At 42.3% G+C, this 23,401-nt stretch overlaps 2 protein-coding genes across 4 annotated transcripts; one reads left to right on the top strand and one right to left on the bottom strand.

Moving 5' to 3' along the window:
* Window positions 1-735: 735 nt before the first annotated feature.
* dusp22b (dual specificity phosphatase 22b) lies at window positions 736-7,277 on the bottom strand. Its single transcript, XM_080725324.1, has 7 exons — window positions 7,094-7,277; window positions 6,342-6,375; window positions 6,170-6,252; window positions 4,232-4,281; window positions 2,980-3,054; window positions 1,843-2,014; window positions 736-1,465 (listed from the first exon to the last, which is right to left on the bottom strand). Exons 1-7 carry the CDS (start codon window positions 7,112-7,114, stop codon window positions 1,325-1,327), a joined length of 576 nt encoding a protein of 191 aa, XP_080581450.1. The 5' UTR covers window positions 7,115-7,277; the 3' UTR covers window positions 736-1,324.
* A 1,953-nt stretch (window positions 7,278-9,230) lies between these two features.
* On the top strand, window positions 9,231-22,362 carry ripk1l (receptor (TNFRSF)-interacting serine-threonine kinase 1, like). Of its 3 annotated transcripts, none has more exons than XM_080726189.1 (11): window positions 9,231-9,327; window positions 10,751-10,930; window positions 13,340-13,490; window positions 14,011-14,148; window positions 14,845-15,076; window positions 15,590-15,739; window positions 16,796-16,872; window positions 17,402-17,465; window positions 19,106-19,720; window positions 20,270-20,419; window positions 21,717-22,362. In XM_080726189.1, exons 2-11 carry the CDS (start codon window positions 10,770-10,772, stop codon window positions 22,010-22,012), a joined length of 2,034 nt encoding a protein of 677 aa, XP_080582315.1. In that variant the 5' UTR covers window positions 9,231-9,327; window positions 10,751-10,769; the 3' UTR covers window positions 22,013-22,362. The 3 variants fall into 3 exon arrangements, with proteins under 3 accessions (XP_080582315.1, XP_080582314.1, XP_080582313.1); XM_080726188.1 differs by having other exon boundaries at window positions 13,334-13,490; window positions 19,106-19,714; XM_080726187.1 differs by having other exon boundaries at window positions 13,334-13,490.
* Window positions 22,363-23,401: the final 1,039 nt, after the last annotated feature.

Raw genomic sequence — 23,401 nt, 5'->3', positions numbered from 1 at the left:
TTTGAATCCTGTCAAACCTGTATTGATTATTCAATACTGTTGCACATTAATTCATTCCTGTTTCATGGTGTATCAAAGAGCCAACATTACAGTGAATACTTTACCTCTGTCTCTGTCTCTCTGCTCTTACCTTTGTAGCACAGAACATCCTGCTACTCTGGATTTGTGAGAAAGTCTCATCTGTTAAAGCCTGACATAAAGTAGTCTTTGAACTTGTGCCATTGGAGTATCTTACTTGGCAAGATACACACACTAAAACAGACCAGTTCATCAAGGTATGGTCATTATAGCCCGACATGTTTGATGTCGTTTCAAGGATTCTCTGAGACTGGTTGCTTCCCATCACACTGGAAACACTGCCATCTGCGTTGTATTTTATGCTTGTACTGTATGTTGTTTCTGTTGGAGTTGATTGAAAATGTCCTTAGGCTTTGATGTAGCTGTTGTGTTTCTTTAGTTTAAGTTCGTGTATAGGTTATTCTCGATGCTTGTAATTATTCCCATGTTTTTGTAAAAACTCAATAATCATTGTAAAATAAATAAATAAAACCCATGTTAAAGACCGATGACTGTGTCTGGTTCAGTTGCTGTTTGTGATGCTGTCATGCAAGACCTCCGTTGCACAGCAGACAAACAGGAAGAGAAGCAGGAAACGGAGGTAAACAGCAGAGTCTCTCCTCATCATATAGATGTGGCAGCCCACCCAGCATTGACACTTTGAGACAAACATTACTTTGATACATTTATAATAGCATATGGCCTGTACAGTAGAAAAACGCAACACCATTTGTGACATTCATGAATTATAGATAACAAACAGTATCGGAAACATTGACCATAACTTAAAAAGGCCCCACTTAGGCCAGTCAATCTAAGCTAAAAAAGGGCCTGACCCAAAAGAAATTGCAATAGTAATCATTCAGGGTTTTTTATGATCCTTAAGAGTCCTTGGGGGTCTTTTTTCCTGTATAGTAAGTGAAGGGACCCAAACTTGAACCCCTTGAATTCACCTTGATCCACTAAGAATATAATGGAAAACTTTTAACATGTTTTTTGGATGACCCTAAGGATCATAAAAAACCTTGAACCATTACTATTGCAATTTATTTTGGGTCAAACCTCAGATTGACTGGCCTACACTGTGCAAGATCAGTAGGCCTCTCCAAATGTTCATGTTTTTGGCATGGTTTCCGGCAGAGACAAACATCGCAAACGGCAGACTCTGGGCTGAGGCCGGACTAGAGAGAAAGATGCTCCTCTGTCGGACCAAAACAGTATATCATCCAGAGGTGCAGCAGACTTCTGGGACAAGCTTTGGTGGATGTCAGGTACCACCAGCTGGGGGATCTGTCTGTACTTCCACCTCTGTCCCATTGGCCTTACAGGCCCTGGCCAGCAAGTTGCGAATATCAGCCTCATCATTGAAGGGATTGTCTTTATATTCCTTCCTCAGCCACTCTCTGAACTACAGAAACAGAAACAAAATGTGTTTAATCTTTTGATGTATTTGCAAGACAAAAATGCAATTGATTATGCTTACATCCACTCCACCCTTACAGTATATTATACGCATAGACATGTCAAGGCAGTGGTATCACTCTACTTGACTCTTCTTCAGTGGTGTAATGTACTCAAGCACTGTACTTAAGTACAAATTTGAGGATTTTCTTTTTTAACTTTAGTGGAGTATATTTAAAAGTTTCAACATCTACTCCACTTGTATCTCAAAGGCAAACATTGTACTTTTACTCCACAACAATTATTTGAAAACTTTAGTTACTTTGTAGATTTAGACTTCTATTACTTAAAAGAAAAAGAAAACCTCCCCCATCTCATACTGACCGTGTCAGCTTGAGTAGTCTCAAACTCCTGGAGTTGCCGCTGGAATCCCAGGTTGGGGCCGGCACAGGGCCGGGCCAGCTTCACTGCAGCCAGTGCATCCTGCCAGCCTAGTCCTGTCACTGTCATTATGTAAGCCACCACCAGGGTCACACTACGGGACACACCTGCCAGACTGCAGGAAGACCGAGATGGACCGAATAAGTGAGAGAAGCACAGACAGTGGTAAAAAAAAAAAGAAATAAAGACACAAGAGGGAGTGCTATATGGTGAGACATTGGTTTCGGCATGTTGCAGTCAAGCAAACTGCCACAGATCAACAGCATAGCATCACCTCGAGAGCAACTGCAACTGGTTAAAAGAATTGATGTGGGATACATCCAACTAAGTTAAAGACATGCTTTTGCTTCACAAACATCCTTAGTGTTTCTGCTTAATATTTCACAAAAATATGAGCAAGACATTTCTCCTAAGGAAATCATGAAAGCATTTTCAAGGAAAATCTTAAAGCAAGATGCTTTATGTAACTGGCATACCAAAGCATATCAGTCTAGTCAACGTGTAACCCTTGGGTCAAGTGCTCCCCACTACACAAACACAATGTGTTGTCAAATGTCATCTGCTGTGTTTTGGGAAGTTAAAGAATAATCTATGAATCTCGTACTTAGCAGTCATGCATGCACTAACCTCTGTACATTGTTTTTCATCGCTTATGTGGGATGAATTTAAAAATTAAATCTGGTTAAGCAGTATCTCTGTTATGGGTAATAGCGATTTTAAAGAAACTGTTGTTCCCACAGCTATAAAAACAAATCACACCTAGTGTGAAGTGAGCGGTGAGTTCATTTCATTAAGCATCCCGCGAAGCTTGGCCAATGTGACCGTGGGCGTGCAACAAACTTTGAGTGCTGTGTGCAAAGATGTAGGCCAGATGTGACCCTGGGTGTACAAACGGACAAAGACAAATGTAGGAGCTTAGTTCCTTCCAGGAGCACCTCTCAAAAAGAGACCGGTGCCTAGGAGAGGGCCTGAAGGCATACAGAACAAACAGAGAGACATCCATACTCCATCTATATTTGAAATGAATAAATAGAGAGAAACGTTTAAGCAAATTCTTGTGTTCACTCTCCCCTCTCTCACCAGTGAACGAGGCAGCCCTCTCCCTTCAGACGGGACTCATGCATGAACATTATGCTTTGTTTAAAGTGCTGAGTCCTGTGGAGGATTAAAAAAGAGTGTTATAATAGATCACGACACAGCTATAGCAATGTGATGAAGTTAATGAGGACTCTGGTATCATTAAAGCACTGTGTGCAAGTACAGACAGCACAATTTATCCTCCTGAATCTTGAGAGGCTATGGTTCTAGAGTGGAAAAAAGAGATATATCGATGTACTGTAAGACATGTGGATGTAAGCATGTTTGCTTGTGTGGATGGATTTGTGTGCGTTTGCATTTGTCTTGACTTTCACTTGCATGTATCACGTGCCACTCTGAACTGAAGAGGCATGAGGCTATCTGGGTGATAAGGGTGAATGGGCATCTCACTGGCGTGTGCGTGTGTGTGTGTGTGTGTGTGTGTGTGTGTGTGTGTGTGTGTGTGTGTGTGTGTGTGTGTGTGTGTGTGTACACATGTGTATTGGAGGAGGAGGAGGGTGCCATTGGTAAAAATAGAGGCATAGCAGCCACCATCGTGGTAAAACTGCAAAGCCGAGCTACAGGGCTTCCTTCCTGTTCAAAGAACTGCAACAGCAACAAAAGGTGTAAGCGGTGTGTGTGTGTGTGTGTGTGTGTGTGTGTGTGTGTGTGTGTGTGTGTGTGTGTGTGTGTGTGTGTGTGTGTGTGTGTGTGTGACTATGTGTAGTGTGTACCAATTGTAAGAGGGGATGCCATTTCCCTGGGTAGAACAAGGTACCCTCCCAGCAGATCTACAAGCTCACAATGTGTCACAGGGTATCTGCTAAATAATTTAGAATTAGTTTTGTGTTTAAGTGATTAAATGGCTCAGTGGTTAATACTAATGGTGATGCTTGTCAAGAAGTAGGCCTACAGTAAATCTCCCCCTCTGTGTGCCTTGACACGTTTTGTGTTTTCTTTTTTATTTCATGTGTTTTTGCACATGGATATCAAATGTTAAGTTTCATATTTAAACATCGTTTTAGTCCTGCACTAATGGGCTACATCTCACATTTGTCATTGCAACCTATTCAGTACTCTAGTTCATAATCAAATGGAGAGCTTTTGGAAGAATATCGTTTTCATGCTGCTTGAGGAAAATGAACCTGTTGACACCCACACACAGTGCAGCCTCAAATGGATCTGGCATCATTTTGGTTCAGCATGTTGTTGTCCTGTTCCGTGCTGCTGTACAACTGAACACTTGGGTACTTACAGGTTTTGTGTGGGCAGGTCGGCTGCTGAAATGCAGAGATAGGTCATCTCCTATGAGACAATACAGAACTACAGTAGTTACCAGTATGCATGGTTACTCAATTGTGATCACAGAGCCCTAAAACAGTAGTCCAAACTGCTAGTAGCAGCAAGACTAGCCCATCATGATGCCTCCCCCTTTCTTATTGTATTTCATCTACTGTATACATGCATTCTTTCATTTGCATGAGCATCTGTGCAATTTACTTTTGCTTCCCGAATTTGATCTTATCTGCTTTGTTAATTAACCGTATTCCCTCCCTCAACCTTTGGCCACCTTTTTAACCAAACCCTAACCAGTGTGCGACCGCGGTTTTTCCGGTGAACCTGAGCGCAACGGTGGGGGCGTGGGAGTGTGGGGAACATGCACCACTGACTATTGCCGATGATGGAGAGGTTATATAGCTTTATGTATTGAGAGGCACTCTTGCCGATTTCGTAAGAAACTCATCGCCAATTGCAAGATATTTAAAAGTTATTTGGGGCCATGATGATAACCCCTTCTTCCCAAGACTAAGGATTTATATTGTCTGTGTTATTGTTTACAACCACAATTATTCACGTGTGGCAAGATCGCGGTTCCACTAGTTTCACTAGTAGGCTAGTGTAGGCTTAGAAGCCTTTTCAGAAGTTAATTTAATGTTTTCCATTTAATGATTTCCTTTATCCTCATCTAATCTTGCGCTAATGCACTGTGCACACAACTGTTTTCACCAGGTTTTAAGGCCTAGTAGTTCAGATTCAGATTCAGATTTCTTTATTAACCATTGTGTAATACACATGGGAATTTGCTTTGGCATACTACATTTTTGCATTCAAATCAATCTTTTCACATATAACATAAACAAAAACAAACAAACACAAAAACACCGACAGAACGCAACACACGTAGTCACCACAGCAGCCATGGGCGGCGCTATCTTGGATCTATAGTAGTAAGCTTTTCAGAAGTTAATTTAATGTTTCCCTTTAATGATTTCCTTTATTGTCATCTTGCACTAATGCACACAACTGTTTTCGCCAAGTTTAAGGTCTTATTTTAGTTGTTTCATCTCTTAAGCTCGCGACCCTCCTTGCCCATCGGCCCCCACTGTTGTGCTTAGGTTCACCGGGAAAAACGCGGTCGCAACGAGGGCGTGCCCCAAACTTTACCCCGACACACACATCATCATCCATGTCTTGTATATTCCGTATGCATGAAGCACATTGTGTTTCACTGTGTATGAAATGCGCTATGCAAATACAAGTTTTACTTGATTGCACCTTTGTCAGCATTTTCCCCATTCACAATAGTGACTAGGAGTGTGAGTGTGTGTGTGTGTGGGGGGGGGGGGGGGGTGGACTAGTTGCAGCAAGTAGGCAGGGAAGCTTCACTCTGGAGTCAATACAAAAAGTCCACACAGACAAAAGCAGCTGCCACCACGCCATCATACTGCTAATTCTCAGTCTACTCCCCCAACCCACACAAAAACACAATGCAGCCCACTGGCCCTAACAAATGTTGAGTATGTAGTGGTGTCCTAGATACATGACAATAATAAACTCTCTCTCTCTCTCTCTCTCTCTCTCTCTCTCTCTCTCTCTCTCTCTCTTTCTCTCACACTTTGCTGCTTAATTGCATTTTCCTTCTGGAAAGAGAAGCCGTTTGTTTGGAGAAACACTACTGACTAGCGTTAGCAAATACTGCGGGCAACTTCCCTGAATTACCTGAAAGACTGGTCCATGGACTCAAGAGCTGCATGTCACGTGTAGGCTACTGCACTGTCATAGTCACAGGGTCTCGCTCACACTGTTGACTTTGGCTTCGTTTGTTTTTAGTATTCTTTACTTGAATTGGAGTGACACACGGTTCATCCTAGTCTACGAAGAAAGAGCTATTATGGGCATGAGCATGTCTTACCTGGAGGATAGGAGCTGCACTGTCATGAATTGACAAGATGTGAGTGATGTTGTTTCTTGCCAACTGCTCTCTGTCTCTTGCATCTTTGAAAGAAATGTCAATTGACAAATTGGCAGTTGATACATCCACAGGACTCTGTGTCAAACAAATCAAGAATTACAAATAGACTCACCTTTGAAATTTCCCAAATATAATTCAGGCAGGACCTGTAAGGAGAGGCGGGAACAAAGCACAGTGATAAGCATCCTTGTTGAAATGCTGATGTGGTATATTTAGAAGGACCACACATACAAACAGCTGAGGGAGCTCAGACAACTGGTGCAACATGTCACTGCCAGCATGCAGAAAGGACAGGGCTGCAGTACAAAATCATAACAGGACGAATATCATTCATCTATTATGATGGCTGTGCCTGTGCGCTCTTGGTAGCAACTTTGACATGTGGGGAAGAGAGAGAGAGAGAGAGAGAGAGAGAGACAGACAGACAGACAGACAGACAGACAGACAGACAGACAGACAGACAGACAGACAGGGAGGGAGGGAGGAGAGGCGACTTGTAGAATGGTTAGTTATTTTTTTCAGCATTTAGGGTTATGACACAATGTGTCATTACAGTGTAATATGTGTCATTGGGATTTGGGACATCCACCTAGCTAGCCTATGGGGGATAGGAGGCGAGGTGAATCGTGAATGTATAATTGTTATTGCGCATAAACAAATAGCTATATTTAGGCTTTTTGTGTAAACGTGCTTTCCAACCAGTTAAAACAAAATCCCCACTCCCACCACTATTATTCACCTATTCACCGATCATATTAGCCTATCTAGTGTATCTCTATCTATATGGTGCGACCAAATCACGAAGGTATCGTAAACTTCACTTTTGAAGACCGTGCATAAGCGCATACAAGATGAAGACCATACCTTATTGATACCATTACCCATGATGGATGATGGCGACACTACAGAATGCGCTCAAGAAGAAATGATGGACAACACTGATGATATTAAACGCTGTCTGTTCCACGCTGAATTATCAGACGGCATGACGGCTTTGCGAATGGGCTTCAGCAGCTGCTGCGGACAAGCACTACATGCATGTCTACGCTCCAAGTGATCTGTCTGACGGTCTGTGCGCCCCGTGCTGCCTTTGCTTTATGGGATTTGTAGTTTTCCGATTAACGCAAGTGGTTCTTCTCAAACTTTTTCACGTAATGATAGTTACCTACTCCTCCCGCGGGGGAAATTCGGGTATCGCAGCCCAACCCAGCTGCTTTTTTCAGCTTAACCCAGCTGAACCCTTATGAGGCAGCCCACAAGGAGCGCAAGGGGGGAGCAGTGATAGCTGGAGCGGGGGATCGTACCTGCAGTGCGACCTCTGGGGTCTCCTAACCTCGCCTCACCAGGCTTTCCCCTGAGAGAAAGCCTGGTCTTCGTTTACTAAACGGGCCGTTTGATCCGGTCGGGAGCGGAAGAGCTCTTACGTTTTTCTGTAGTCCAAAACGGACTACACTTTGGCCGGAAACAACGACCGGAAACAGTTTCAACCCAGTTAGCGCATGCGCAAGTCGTTAGCCATGTAGTTAGCGCATGCGCAAGTACGGGTTAAAACTGTTTCCGGTCGTTGTTTCCGGCCAAAGTGTAGTCCGTTTTGGACGGTTTTGGACTACAGAAAAACGTAGGAGATCTTCCGCTCCCGACCGGATCAAAAGCCCGAAATTGGAAGCCAGCCCAGGCTAGGGGTCTCCGGAGTCCTAGGTATGGACACTAACCACTCATCCAGACCATCACTGCTCTGTAAACGTAAAAAGGACCCCGAAATTGACCCTTATTAGCCGCGGACCCACATTTGAAAATATATGCCACCGACCCCCGTATATGGAAACTCGGAGTTGCAGACCCTTAAGGGTCCATTTGGTCCTAACTATCATTTAGCTGAGGACCCCCTGGAACTCCCTCGAGGACCCCTGGGGGTCCCCGGTCCCCAGTCCCCACTTTGAGAACAATGGAATAAATAAACTAAACCGAGTTACTCACTGCCGGCTCTCTCTCAAAGTGGTGATGACTTGACTTGTTGTGGCTTTTAGTGTGAACTAGGGCGGCTACCAATGTAGGCCAACATCTCACCCACACTTTAGGTGCTTTCCCACCCTGGTTTCAAAGAAACATTTGTTTTTCTTTTTGATACTATTTTTAAATTACATTTACATGAAGTGTTTAGATGAGTCAAACTAAATGACAAATATTTTTATTATTATGATTAAGATTATTTTAGGCTATTATTATCTTAATGGATCCATTTGTTGTTGTTGTTTTTTCTTCATAAAATATTATGTGTTACTGTATTATTATCGTATGTAGGCTACTTACTGAGGGTACAAAATTCTCCACAACAGTTATGCATTATTAAAGCCAAAAGCAGACAGATAAACGGATCTCTGATCATATTGAATTAATCCAACCAACCAGGAGAGGGAGACAACAATACAATTTAGGCTGTGACTGTGGTCTGTGGATTATCGACTTCCTGAAGAGACCACTTGTAATGTAGTCTACACAACACCAGTCAGTCCACGAAATTCACAACCTACAAATGTTAAATTAGGCTAATCATATATGATTAACTGATCATATTTATTAGCTTTTCATATTATACGTAGACAATTATTTGCTGGTATCCAGACCTATTAAACATTGTCGATATATCTATGAGCACCCCATTTCTAATAAGTTGCTGTTTTTCGATTATATAGACCTACCTATTACCTAATAATTATTATTATTTTCTAATCTTACATTATGATAATGGTTGGTAATCAAAGTGGATTCCAGGGACTCCCCCTTTTAGGGGGTCTAAATTGACCCATACAAGTCTGTAACTCTGACAGTGTACAAATGGAACCAAATGGACGGGTTCATTTGGTTCCATGTGTGTGTACACTGTCATAGTTAAAGGGAAGACCTTGACATTTGAAAGTTTGAGAAACACTTCATTGCAGATTGAAGTCATTGCTCTCATGCTCTGCTATTGACTTATCGGACTTGATGTGTTCCCTTCCATCTATGGTCCACGCAGTTTCACTTCGCACTTCGCACACAGCCTCCAGGATTAGGAACTAAAGTTGTTTTGCTGTGGGCTGATTCTCTTACATTTTTGGGTAAGCCGAGTTTAGCTCCAAAGCTGATATTGACAGCGATTTTATTATTTTTTAATCGAAACAATCAGTTTGACTGCTGTATTTCTTTCTTACTTTGTCTGTAGAAGTTTCTGACTCGCATTTCCGGGATTTCCCTATTTACGCTTTCAGCAATCCACCGTTTCATTTTCTAGCGCTGCGTCTTCACTTCAGCCTGATATTCATCATCATGCACGTTGTCATTTGTTTACCTTCACGTTGTCACCTTGTTTAGTTTGTTGCATGTCGTCAACGTCATTATTATTCAGTGGTAGAAGTAAAAGTACCAATGCAGAAATACTCCGTTACAAGTAAAAGTCCGGAATTCAAAATGTACTTGAGTAAAAGTAGGCTACACAAAGTAGTGAAATGTCACAGCTTGTCCGCGTGTAGACGTGTGTGTACACATGTTTACAGTCTATGATGACATCACCTATGTAAAAGTCCAAATGGGTATTCCCCAGAATCCCTTTTATGCCCATATATGAAGATCCCTGATGTCATCGATATATATCACTGGCCAGATGGCCAGGACATGGCCCATATCTGTGGCACGCATATCTGTGTGGCTGGTTCAGATAGGGATCTCCATGTAGGGGCATAAAATATATTGTATGTTGTGATGTCATGGGAATTACTCTAACAAAATCCCTTTTATGCCCATATAAGGAGATATGTGGGCATCCCTGATGTCATTGTTAAGCCCATATCTAACTTGACTTCATATGGGAATGCCCATATATGGAGACAGCCCACATCTATGCGGCTGGTTCAGACAGGGATCTCCATGTATGGGCATAAAAGGGATGTACTTTATACAGTACATGGATCTCCATATATGGGTAACTGGTCCGATATACGTCACTGGCCAGATGGCCAAGAATTAAAGGGCGCGGCGCATGTCGCCCTGAGGCGTTTTACTAGTAGTATCAAAATGTAGGTTACCAAAAGTAGAAAGTACTCATTATGCAGAATTCTATTTGAAGTTTTCAAATGTGTCCACGGGTTTCCAACGCCCCATAGTGCATTGCGCAGACGTTGTACCGAGCTTCCGGCGCCGCAGCCGAGTGTGATTTACAAGCTCACAACGGGCTGCATCTGCGACGCGACGTGAGCTTGTATGTCTGCTGTTAAACCGGAAGTGTGGTCCAAATAATCTCCAGTAAACTCCCGCGGAAACAGGTGGATAAAATCTTTTGAAAATAGCAGATCTACAAGCTCACAATGCGTCAGGCATTGTGGGCTTGTAGATCGGCTATCTCTACTATTATTATGTAGTGGAGTAGAAGTAAAAGTATTGGAAATTGGAAATACTTAAGTAAAGTACCAACTCCTAAAAATTGTACTTAAGAACAGTACTTGGTTACTTAACACCAGTGTTATTCTGTCTCTTTTATAACTTCAGGAGGGATCTCGGAGCAGGTATGGCCACTGCGCCAGGAGAATCCTTCCATATGAGCTCATCTGACCTGATCAAGAAGGAGCCTTTGGACTACGGCGGGTTTGGTGAAGTATACCTGTGTTACCACAAGACCCTGGGCCAGGTGGTGCTGAAGACTGTCTATACAGGCCCTCAACGCAATGAGTGAGTCATGTAGTAGAGAATGTGATGGGCTCCCCCTTTTCTGCAGGTCACCATATCCGTGTAAACAAGATGATTAATATCCACCATTGAATTGGCTTTTAAACAGTATGCACACAAAGTTTGCAGTTTGAGAAGTATAGTATTTTTTTTACTTTGTGTGTGTGTGTGTGTGTGTGTGTGTGTGTGTGTGTGTGTGTGTGTGTGTGTGTGTGTGTGTTTGTATATACTGTGTGTATATATATATATATATATATATATATATATATATATATATATATATATATATATCTCGGTGTGTGTGTGTGTGTGTGTGTGTGTGTGTGTGTGTGTGTGTGTGTGTGTGTGTGTGTGTGTGTGTGTGTGTGTGTGTGTGTGTGTGTGTGTGTGTGTGTAGTGCTGTTGCTTTATTTTTGCATTTAATGGCAGAGTACATACAATAAAGTTAGTGTTGGGTTGCCAGCTTCCAATGCATCTAACGGTAGTTCTCCTAAATTAGTCACCAAGTTCCTATTTACGAACAAAGGAGAACTGTGGATGTTTTCCTACAGTACCAGCTTTTCTGTTAACCACGTAAACCCTTTACTTGGTAGACTGCTGTCCCTCAGGGTTCTGTACTAAGGGTCTTCAACAGGGTGTCTGATCCCCAGAGTTACTACAGGGGGTCCTCCAAATCTTTGAGTTATAGAAACTTTTTTCTTATTTTTTATATTAACCACTTGAACCCTAGTGTCCATATTCTGGGAACTTTAGCCAAAAATAGACGATTGAAATTGTGAGCTTGTAGATCGGCAAAGAGGTTTATAAATAAGAGTGAAAGGTCAAGTTTACAGTTGAAGTGGTTAAATATCTGAAAACACAAATTGACATGAATCCAAAATACATTGATGATTGTGCTGTCAAACAATGAAACTATATGGAATCTCTGAAAAGGTTGTGGGGGTCCCTGCTTCATCTCTCTCTCAACTAAGGCGTCCTTGGCCTGAAAACGTTGAAGACCCCTCTTCTATACTATTGACTTTTTTGTTTGTTTGTGCTCTACATTAAATATCTTCCCTGAAAATAGCCGATCCACAAGTTCATAACAATCGCAATGCGTTGTGAGCTTGTAGATCTGCTATTTTCTGCAAAAGCTTTCCTTCGAAATACGGATGCTGGGGTTGAAGTGGTTAATACGGGAGGCGCGTGACACATTTAATCACGTTTCCTGTGTTTTTTTTTCCTTCTTTTTTTTTTCTTCTTTTTCCTTTCCTCTTTTAAAAGGGCATGCCAGCCTTTTTGACGAGTGGGTCTTTTATATTCATATAGATAGGATAGACGAGAACACCAACATCAGAATAGCATTTTGATGTTTAACAAGTTTAGTGTGATTTTCTTCAATAACAATCGCGAACAGGCCATGACAGGCAACGGGGTAAAAAAAAAAAAGAGAAATAAAAAATCCTACTAATCATGAATACATCAAATTAGGCTGCTATTACATCTGCACAAAACTTTACATTGCTGACTAAAAAATAAAGAATATGTCAGAATTGGGTCTCATTGAGTTGAAAATCAGATTAGTGTCCTACCATGTTTACCAGAATAAAGTCCTCAGTGTTAGTGTGATTGCCTTAGGCAATTACCTGCACCTATTATTTATCTATGTAGTATATATTCGCAATAGTTTTGACAAGCTTCTTCTCCCACAGTTTTCGCCGCAATAGTGAAGTGCAATAATTACCGGCTTCATCCATGGGTCAACCACACTTCTAAATGGCACCTTGCTAGTTTATTTGTTACGCAACAGAGTATAAATGTAAAATTTGATTTCAGTTGTACACACAGTTAAATTACCCCTTTAAAACCGGTAAAGTAGGGGACACAGTGGTGCAGTCAGTAGCACGGTCGCCTCACAGCTAGAAGGTTCGATTCCCAGTGGGGACGCTGTGGGTGCTGGGGGCATGTTCTCTCCTCTGTCATCAAGGCCCATAGAAAAACCTTTCTGTGTGGAGTTTGCATGTTCTCACCGTGTCCTGGTCTCTATACTGCCTCCCCCTGGTCAGCCTGATGGAGGGGTTGGACTGGATGGAATTAGGTGTTCCTTGGCGTGCTTAAACTTAGACCTAAACGTAGATCTATTCTTTTTTTGTCATTTGTGCAAATCTAAACAGTAACATTTTAACTAAAATCTCTGCTTCGCTGGGTACGTGGAACAAAATATTTTGAGATGGGGTGCCAAATACATATAATTCTGTGGGTTGTTGCCATGAAAAAAAGTTAACGCTTTTCAGAAAACTGTTAGGATTTAGATGACATTTGCAGAATGAGAATTGGCCTCAGGTCTCAGGTTAAAACTGGGTATTTTACTGTGCAGTGACATTGTAGAGCCTGTGAGCCTAACCGTACCATTATTTTGTTTCCGAGGGGCAGTAAGAAGTCACTGCTGGAGGAAGGCAGCCTGATGACCAGGCTGAACCATGAACGGGTGGTGAAGCTTCTAGGGGTGATCATGGAGGATGGGGACTATTCACTGGTCATGGAGCTCATCCCCAAGGGAAACCTGCATGTCATGCTGCAGCAGGTTAGATGCCTTCTTGCATGACGCTTCTTTCAAAAATAATAAAGATTTAAACATATTAACCCTGGAGTGTCTGTTTTGGGCATGTCCTCCTTTGTAATTCATTTCTTCCATACCTACTGCCATAGCTAATTTGAAAGCTAGGCACTGTTATGCTATCAACATTTTCTTCTTTTTCCTTGCTGATGGATACTTTCATTGATTGAAGAAAACATATTTCCACAGTACCACTATAGTATAATATGCAATTTTCTTTAGGAATTTGACAATGTTATCGCAGGAAACCGCATCAAATAGTTAAGAGAAATGCGAATGGAGCTGGAATGATTTCCTTTGTTGTATAATTGAACTGGTTCCTACAGGTTGATACATTTTCACAGGATAGGTACTTTATTCAGCTTATTGATCCCAGGAGGGGAATTGCATTGCGTGTTGCATGCATGCATTTTTTAAATGGAACAGATTAATGAAAGTATGAAACATGTCTTGCTGATTTTAAGCATAAATACTGTATGTCTTCCAGGTTCCTGTGCCAGTATCCATCAAGGGCAGAATTATCCTAGAGATTCTGGAGGGCATGGTGTACCTTACTAAGAACCACGTCATACACAAGGACTTGAAACCTGAAAACATTTTGGTGGACAAGGATTTTCACATCAAGGTACAGCACACTATAAGATGACTGTGGTCCTCCTCATACAGTATGTTTTGCCCAGCAGTTTGCACAGTGTTAATGTAACTCTTGAGTGTACAAAATAAATGAAACCAAATGGACTTTTACAGTAGATCCCATAAACCTATTGATTGATTGAAACCCACGCTTTCGTGGTGAAGAACGGTAAATAAGGAGAAATCTCTCTCCTTTATATTTTGTCTTAAAAGAAAATGTAATCCCCTAATGGCAGCAGCTTGGTGCTTGTTTAATTGCCTTGTTATTGTGTGCGTTTCTTATTGGTTGTTCAATAGCTTTTCAGCTTGTGTTGATTGTAAATCACTTTATAACAATTTTACCATAATTGAACACTCTTTGCTGTGTACATTGAGCATGAATGTTTGATCTATAAAAACATGTCTTCGCCGTCGGGCAGAAATCTTGCATCTCCAAGTTTCAAATTTGTGCGTTTCTTTGTAAAGTGAAGCCCTGCTTCATCATACAAGACTGTCGCACAAAACTAGTGTCAATAGCCGATCTACAAGCACACAACGCCTCGCATCGCGAGGTGTTGTGTGCTTGTAGATCGGCTAATTTCACAATTTTAAAACATTTCTTTTTAAACAACAAAAAAAAGTGAAAGGTTTTGGACACACAAGGTTTCCACCCGACAACGACCATGTGTTTGCTTGCAATGTCCGGCAGATCGCAGACCTTGGCATGGCCACCTGTCAGACATGGAGCAAACTCACCAAGGAGGAGACGCGCAGGAAGAGTCGCATGGGGCAGACGGCCGGTGCCAGGGGTGCGGGCACGCTGAGCTACATGGCTCCTGAACACCTGCAGAGCATCCACATCCGCTCCACAGAGAAGTCTGACGTCTACAGCTTTGGCATCGTGGTCTGGGTTGTCCTCACCGGCCAAGAGCCTTATGAGAGTGAGTGGGATTAATTACCATGGGTGATGTAATAAATGAACCACTTGAACCATAGCATCCCTACTCTGGGGCCGGCGAGCAGTCTGCGAAAATGGCAGATCTACAGTGAGCTTCTACTTTCGAACTTAAGATATTTTGTGTAGTGGTTAAACAATAATAATAGTAGTAATAATACATAAATGAAATATATATATTGTTGTTGGGTGGAAACCTTTTATGTCCAAAACTGTTAGTTTTGTATTTTTAATTTTAAAATGTTAAAAATGAAAGTGAAAATAGCCGTTCTACAAGCACACGCCTCGCACCGGGAGCTTTTGTGTGCTTGTAGATCTGCTATTTTCACTAATTTGTATGATGAAGCAGGGCTTTACTTGACGAAAAAACGTTCACATTTGAAACGTGAAGATACAAGGTTTCTGCCCGACAGTGAATGCTATAGGCCTATATCAAATGAATATGTACGTATGCATACATATACACACACGTAAATGTTGTTTTTAACGCCTGTGTCAGATGCCAGGAGTGAGGAGCATCTCTGCTTGTGTGTGTGTAAGGGCGACCGCCCTGACGAGGAGCTCATCTCAGAGGACACGCCCACAGAGATCATTGAGCTGATGAGGAGATGCTGGCAGCATGAACCACAGCACAGGCCAACCTTTGAAGGTACGCCTTAACGGTAATCTGGGTTCGCAGAAGTTTCTCATTTTCGCCACTAGGGGTAGGGGGCGCGGGGGGGGGGGGGGGGGGGGGGGGTGCGGAGAGACTTTAACAGTAAACACTGTGTGTGTGTGTGTGTGTGTGTGTGTGTGTGTGTGTGTGTGTAGGGCTGTCACAATTATTACATAATCGTCTAATCGCAGTTATTTGAGGTAATCGCAATTATTTTTGCATAATCGTTTCCATGTTGAGAAATGGTAATATAGTTTCAAACACTTTCAAAGGGTAGTGGAAATAGCCGATCTACAAGCTCACAATGCGGCGTGATGCGGCGTGTTGTGAGCTTGTAGATCGGCTATTTCCACTATCAATGTTCTTTTTTAAGTATACAATTGTCAGATATGTCAGTAATTTCTTTATATATTTAGGTTATGTGTCATAATTGCCATGTGCAACTTCAAAGCTTAAAAGCCAAACAGAAATGTAATTGTCAACAACAAAAAACACAATTAAATCTTTTATCGCAATTATTTGAGTGACAATCATCATTTAAAATGTCATAATCGTGACGTGTGTGTGTGTGTGTGTGTGTGTGTGTGTGTGTGTGTGTGTGTGTGTGTGTGTGTGTGTGTGTGTGTGTGTGTGTGTGTGTGTGTGTGTGTGTGTGTGTGTGTGTGTGTGTGTGTGTGTGTGTGTGTGTGTGTGTGTGTGCGCGCGTGCAAGAAATAAAGCCTCAGCATGTCTGCTAAGGCTGGTGTAAAAGCTTACACGGAGGTTATTGTGTAATTCCACTACAACATCTTGAGTGCGGATTTAACGCTTGATAGTGTGAAAAGTATGAAAAGAAAATGACCTGGCCTCTTCTTGCCAAATAAATGACTGCAGCACGCATTAATGTCATTAATTTGCAGGGGTAAAAAGTCTCTATGGGCCCCATTTGACACTTGAGTTAAATGAACACTTGGGATTTTTCTGTGTAGTGTGAATTTCCCAGGGTCATATGACTCCTTTAACGTAATTACAGTGGCCTCTTTTTATGCCTCCTCTGTTCCAACCATTCAGATAGCTACAACCTATTCCTGCCTGTCTACAAGGAAACGATGGAACCCGATGTAGAGAGAGACTCGCTTGGTCTAAGGGTAAGTTTAACCACATGGCCCGCCCTAGTGCCCGTATTCTGGGGCGAAAATAGCAGATATACAAGATCACAATGTGTTGCAACATGACACGCCGTGAGCTTGTAGATCGGCTATTTTCACCAAAGCAATTTGCTGTAGAGGGGGGAAAAAGGAGGTAGCCTGGCATAGCCCCTTGGGGGACTCGGGTCAATGAAGTGTATATATAGGGTTTAAGTGGTTAATATTAGCATATATATATATATATATACTGTAGATATAGATATAGATAGATTTTCAGACTGCTATGCAGCCTTTAAATCCAGTCCTATATTGCGCACACTTATGCGCAATATATATACATACTTATATACACGATGTACTTTTATACATGATATGCTTATCGCATAGCAGCAGATGTTTACTCGTGCATGATATACTTAATAGTTGCCAGCATTGCTGAAAGTGGAAATAGACAGGTTGGAAAAAAACATATTTAATTTATACTTATTCAATTCCATTTCCTGACCTTTAAACTCTCATTGGCATGCAGAACTTGTATGAGGGTCCTGAGGAGCTTGTTGAGAAAATGAAGTCATTATCCATGCCCCCAGAAGGTGAGATACACCCACCACAACCCCACTGTCTCCTGCTGTCGTATGCTACATTCGTTGACATTCTTCTTGGCATATTATTATTCAACGAATGTGAACTTTAAATTAATATATGGTTCCGTTGGCATAACTGTAGAGAAGTGATTATGGGTGAGGCAGTGTCCACACAAAGCGTTTTTGGAGCATTTCTTCTATGATAAAGATGCGCTGCAGCTTTCCTCTTCCCAGCAGCCAAGCATCGTGCTTCAGCTCTCTGGCCGTCTGCCGTTTTTTGGCACTGCGCCCATGGGTGCTTCTAGCAGAGAATAGTTTAACCTTTGGAGAGCATGGTTCCCACGGTCATGAAATTCCTTTTAATATTTTGAAATTAGAAAAATATTTTTCCAGTACTGGAGAAGTTTTGGAATTGATCAAGGGTCCTGGAAGGTCCTGGAAAAAATAGCTATGCATTGTCTTTGGTTATTGATTTTGTTAATACCTCTGAAATGACAAATTAAACATTGGCCAAATTGTCAAATATTAGAGGCAGAAATTGTGAAAATAGCAGATCTACATGCTCACAACGCCTCGCAAAGCGAGGCGTTGTGAGCATGTAGATCGGCTATTTTCACAATAAAACCGTGTTATACAAAATAACTCAACTCTTAGTGCTCGTCAGGGTGGGGGGTCCCCAGTTCAAATATGATTATTTCGGGGGTCACGACCTGAAAAGGTTGAGAACCACGGACATACACTATCTGTCTTTAGGCATTGCACATTGCGACTCGTTATTGAGCTGAATTATTGTTATATAGTCCTGGAAATCGGGTTAAATATTCTGGAAAAGTTTTGGAAAAGTTTTGGAAATTAATTGGTAAAGATGTGTGGGAACCCTGAACGCTGCTCTTTTGATCCTCCTGGTTGTGTCTGACAATCCGTTAATTTACACCCCGACTTTGTTCCATGTTATGTTGTTTCAGTGAAGCTATTTGTGTTAATAACACCGGTGACAGCGCAGCAGCGCTTTAATCGGTTTGAATTTGGCGTGAAAGAGCGTATCAATAAACACTGCGTGCCAGCTCTATGGACAAGATATCCAAAGCACCCCTCTGCTCATAAAATGCTTACTGTGGACTAGGGCTGCAACTAACGATTATTTTCATAATCGATTAATCAGTCGATTATTTAAACGATTAATCGATGAATCGGATTATGGCATTTATTTAGCTATAACATTATACATAGATATGAGTTTCTTGTAGACATGTTTTAACTTTGTATTGTGTTTTAATAATTCATTCAAAAATACATAATTTATTACATTACATCAGCTGCCGATTAGGTTTCTAATAAACGACAAAAAATAAATACCTTTTTCTGACTGCATACTGATTAAAGAATAGCTACATTTGTCAGGCTAAAGGGTAACAGTATTCTTTTCAAATTGGTCGTTTAAAAATAAATATTCAAGTCATATATTTTGTTCTTGACCCTATATTCCTGCACGGTATTAATAAAAAAATCCAGCGATTATTTGCAGATTCGATTACGATTACTAAATTAGTTGGCAACTAATTGAGTAATCGATTCGATTACAATTAATCGATTAATCGTTGCAGCCCTACTGTGGACACAGCCCCTAACTCCATCCTGCCTTCTTCCAGACTGTCCAGCACCGCTGTTGAGCTCAGAGAGAACCGGAATGGTCTCTGTTCCCGTGGAGGCCAGTATTGAGGACCTGCACTACCTTCCACACGAGCCCGTCATGGAGCCTGCCATTGAGACGGATGCCAGGGCATCCAGCGGCCCTCCAGGCTTGGAGCACAAGCTAGAAATGGAGTTGCAGTACCACAAGAATGGCAGCTACGTCCGTGCGGAGCAGCCTGACTCCGCCAACCCCTGCTACCCTGGCTACCAGAACCACTTACCCCCGCAGCGCCTCAGCTCATGGGACCACAGAGCCTGGCAGCCGGTGCAGGACCGCTCCTCCCCTGTGTCTTCGGTCCAGTCCTGGACCAAAGCCGAGCCAGTCCAGCCCGCCAGTCATGACAACAGCTACTACTCCCCGACTGCAGATGATCTCTATGAGTCCGTGACCACCTCGCCATACAGTCCGCCGGCGAGCTACATGCCCACATCAGCCAGCACGCCGTCTCTAAGCCAGCATTCCCAGCAATGGTCGTTTCACCGGCAGCAGTCCTTGCCCGTGTACCCAGTGCCTGATACAACTGCCCCTGACTTCACCCAGATCAGATCACTGCAAGATACAGCAGGTGCAGGTGAAATCATTTATTTCTGAAGCAGTGCTGGGTCACCAAACACGCACAGATGCCTGAAATATGCTCAATAGGGATGGGAGGATATGAGAATGTAATGACACGATTATTGTGACCAAAGTAATTGCGATTTACGATATTACAGCGATAATCAAAATATCGGCAACATCCATTATTCTGGGGCGGACAATTTGGCAAAAAAAAATTGCAGATCTACAATGTCGCGTTGCAACGCGTTGTGAGCTTGTAGATCTGCTATTTTATAGATGGAGATTTGGTAGAGAGTGAAAAAAAGACAATCAAGTACGTTATTTCCAGGTCCGTTTACCAATTCTAGAGGGTTTAAATGGTACCAGATATGCAGCTCGGCAAATAAAAGGTGAATTGATCCCAGTGCATGACGGAGGATAATTTCTCGATAAATTCGAATCTCCACAATACGTTTATTATGAGTGTTTTTATCTGATTTTATTTTCGTCCCATCCCTAGTGCCTAATTGCCTCTGCCAGGTAAATGATGGGTGTATAATAAACGTGTGTTTGTGTGTTCCAGGAAAACTTATCATCCAGAATGCCACTGGTGTCCAGATTGGCCATAACAACACCCTGCATCTGAGGAGCCCTGATTCCCTCAGTAGTTTGTCATCCTTTCAGTCCAATGGTTCAGCTTCCTCTTCCCTCAAAGAGGCCATCCATCAGTACGGTAAGTCGGGGGTCTTCAGTGTTTTCATGCCAAGGACCCCTTAGTTGAGAGAGAGAGATGAAGCAGGGACCCCCACAACCTTATCATAGATTCCATAATGTTTCATCGTTTGACAGCACAATCGTCAGTGTATTTTGGATTCATGTCAATTTGTGTTTTCAGATATTTAACCACTTGAACCGTCAATTCAAACTTGGACTCCTCATGCATAGAAGGAAGCATGAGGTCAGTCCGTTGTCTCCCCAGGTGGGCAGAGGGAGTGTAGCACCCAGGATTACATTAAATAATTGACACCGGGTGAAAAATGGGTTACAACATTTTTGGATAAAAAACTAAAAACAGACACAATATATCAAACATTGCCTAATTCAACACAAGCTGAAGACTTTATTCAGCTTAAACTAATGCATTTAGAAGAGCATTGGATTGTATAGCTGCCTAGGCGAAATATGTCCAAATATTGTCATTCTTATGTTGCTTGTGATTAAAATCACCATAGCATAGTGAAACACTTCTCAAAATTACAATTAACAGTAGCACATAAACAAAATGGCTACAAAGTGAACTCTGACTAAATGTAATCCTGGTACGCAATTATGGGAATGTGAAATGCTATATTATTATAACATGAATATCAACTTGCTGACGGTACTCTGGTGGCAAGCTAGAAGACTATAAGTCTTGTTGCAATTTGTGACAAGTGCTCTTTTAGGCAGCAAGGGCGAGCTCCCAGAGTGTCCACGACTGCAGACGCGTCCTCCCCCCACACCCCTGCGCCCCCACCGTTGTGCTCAAACTCGTTAGAAAATACGCACACGCAGCAGCGTCGCACCGTCTTCCCTTGAGGACGGGACGGGAGGACGGAGCGTCAGCAGGTTAGCATTTCACCAGGTTAGCATCACCAGCCTCGAGCTCCGAAAGCGTCGGCAGGTTAGCATGTCACCAGCGTTGGTTTTAATGAGATTAGGGTTAAGGTTAGGTTTAGGTGGTCCTCTCGTACGGGATGTTAAACTGGGAGTCGGGGACTTAGCCAGTACGCCACTGTGTACAATTCCGCGGAGTGGAGCATCCCGTCTGCGGAGAGGCCACGTCTAATCCGCGTTCCGTTCCGTCTGCGGTCGTGGACACTCTGGGAGTTTGCCCTTCCTCCTTTTAGGGTGGTTCTGAATGAGGATAGGAATCTCAAAGTTTTATGGGTCGGCATGGGGTTTTCCACATTGTGGTATAGTAGTGTTGCACCAGCTCAGCATCGCTTTAAGATCACCCATGGATATTTTCCCCTTAATGTTGCAACCAGAGGACCATGCTGTGACTGAGAAGCACCTGGATCTATTACGTGACAACATTGGCGCCAACTGGAAGCGATGTGCACGGCGCCTTGGTCTGACCGATGTGGAGGTGGACACCATCGACCATGACTACAGCCGCGATGGCCTGCCAGAGAAGGTGCACCAGATGCTGGAGCGCTGGAGGATGAAGGAAGGCAGCGTGGGCTGCACTGTGGGCAAGCTGTGCCAAGCTCTTGACGGATGCATAAAAAGAGCCGTCTTCCAAAAACTGCTGGACACTTTCAGGAGCAGCTCCTCCTCTTAGACCAGTGGTTCTCAACCTGTGGGTCGGGACCCCAAATTATTTTGGGGGGTCCCCAGATGATTAACTTATTGTGCAACATTGTTTTCTCAATCAACAGTAAACAAACCAACATAAAGTTTAAGTGTATAGAGCAGGGTTCCCCAATAGGCGGCCCGCAGGCCATTTGCAGCCCGTGGGGAGCTACTGTCTGGCCCCCACCAACCCCAGTAATAATGGTGGTATAAGAGCAGCAACAACACTAGTATATCGTCATTGTCGGGTGGAAAACCTGTATTTCAAAATGTGTACATTCTTTCGCAAAGTATAAGCTCTGCTTCATCATACAAGGCCGTCGCACAAAAGTAGTGAAAACAGCAGATCTACAAGCACACAACGCCGCGCGGTGCGAGGCGTTGTGTGCTTGTAGATCGGCTGTTTTCACTAGTTTAAATCATTTTTTAAATGATAAATGCAAAACGAACGGTTTTGGACATACAAGATTTTCACCCGAGAGTGACGATATCTGAACTGTCGCTGGAGTAGCGGGAACGCCACCGCCGCCCCCTGCAATGCTGTGGCCCTCGGCTTGGTACCCTAGACATAATTCGGCCCTTGGGGAAAACTAATTGGGAAACACTGGTATAGAGGGTATCTGCACATTTCTAAAGTGACAATTTAAGGACTTTTTAGTACCTCTAAAATGACTACTTACACATGGCTCAGGTTGTGGTTGTTCTTTCTTGCATTCCCCGTAAGTTTAAAGATGCAGTGCCACTATTTTGGGACTTTTTCAGTTCTTCATTCGTCTAAGGATTCAATATTACTCCTCTAGACTTGCAAGGCAGACAACATCTGAACAAATGATATTGTTGAATTTTAAAGCTGTTTGTTGCTGTTCAAAATGACTGATCATCTCTCACTTGACCTCAAATGACCTCAACCCAACAGTGTGTAAGTCCTGTCACTATTCTGCCCATCTGGGCATGTCCAAGACATCTCAGTTTTTCTGCTCTAATTTTATTTTATTTCGGTTTTATTTTTAATTCCTCTTATTTTTAAACGATCTGTGTATATAAATGTGTTTATGTTGTGTCTTAATGCTTAATGTTTGTATAATAAAGCACTGTGAATTGCTTTAGTGTCCTCCTATACAAATAAACTTGTCTTGCCATGACTTTTACTGTTAGTATATATAAAAAAAATGTATAAATATATAAAATGCATGCACATTTTAAGGGAATTATATATTGTTTTACTTTTAAATGACCTGTTACTGTATCAGGCAGAAACAGAATATTGTTTTTATGTAGCCTGGTTTGGGTTTTTGTACACACACTTATTTCTCTTTCTTTTGTACAGTGTAATGTCCTTAGTGTATTCTTTCTTAATATATGTTAAATTGTGCAGTAT

This window comes from Nannobrachium achirus, assembly GCF_963921795.1.
Source record: "Nannobrachium achirus genome assembly, chromosome: 5".
NCBI classification, from domain to species: domain Eukaryota; kingdom Metazoa; phylum Chordata; class Actinopteri; order Myctophiformes; family Myctophidae; genus Nannobrachium; species Nannobrachium achirus.
The sequence above is the reverse complement of the archived record's forward strand: the minus strand, read 5'-3'. Positions and strand labels throughout refer to the sequence as shown.

What these genes read in the sequence shown, in the direction of transcription:
- dusp22b (XM_080725324.1), bottom strand. Translation starts at nt 7,114, where the DNA reads ATGGGTAATGGTATCAATAAG. An exon ending in TGGGTAATGGTATCAATAAG is followed by an intron (nt 6,376 to 7,093) that starts GTATGGTCTTCA and finishes CTCTCCTTACAG; the next exon opens with GTCCTGCCTGAATTATATTT. An exon ending in AGACTACTCAAGCTGACACG is followed by an intron (nt 1,466 to 1,842) that starts GTCAGTATGAGA and finishes CTGTTTCTGTAG; the next exon opens with TTCAGAGAGTGGCTGAGGAA.
- ripk1l (XM_080726187.1), top strand. Translation starts at nt 10,770, where the DNA reads ATGGCCACTGCGCCAGGAGAATCCTTCCATATGAGCTCATCTGACCTG. An exon ending in TGCATGTCATGCTGCAGCAG is followed by an intron (nt 13,491 to 14,010) that starts GTTAGATGCCTT and finishes TATGTCTTCCAG; the next exon opens with GTTCCTGTGCCAGTATCCAT. An exon ending in ACAAGGATTTTCACATCAAG is followed by an intron (nt 14,149 to 14,844) that starts GTACAGCACACT and finishes AATGTCCGGCAG; the next exon opens with ATCGCAGACCTTGGCATGGC.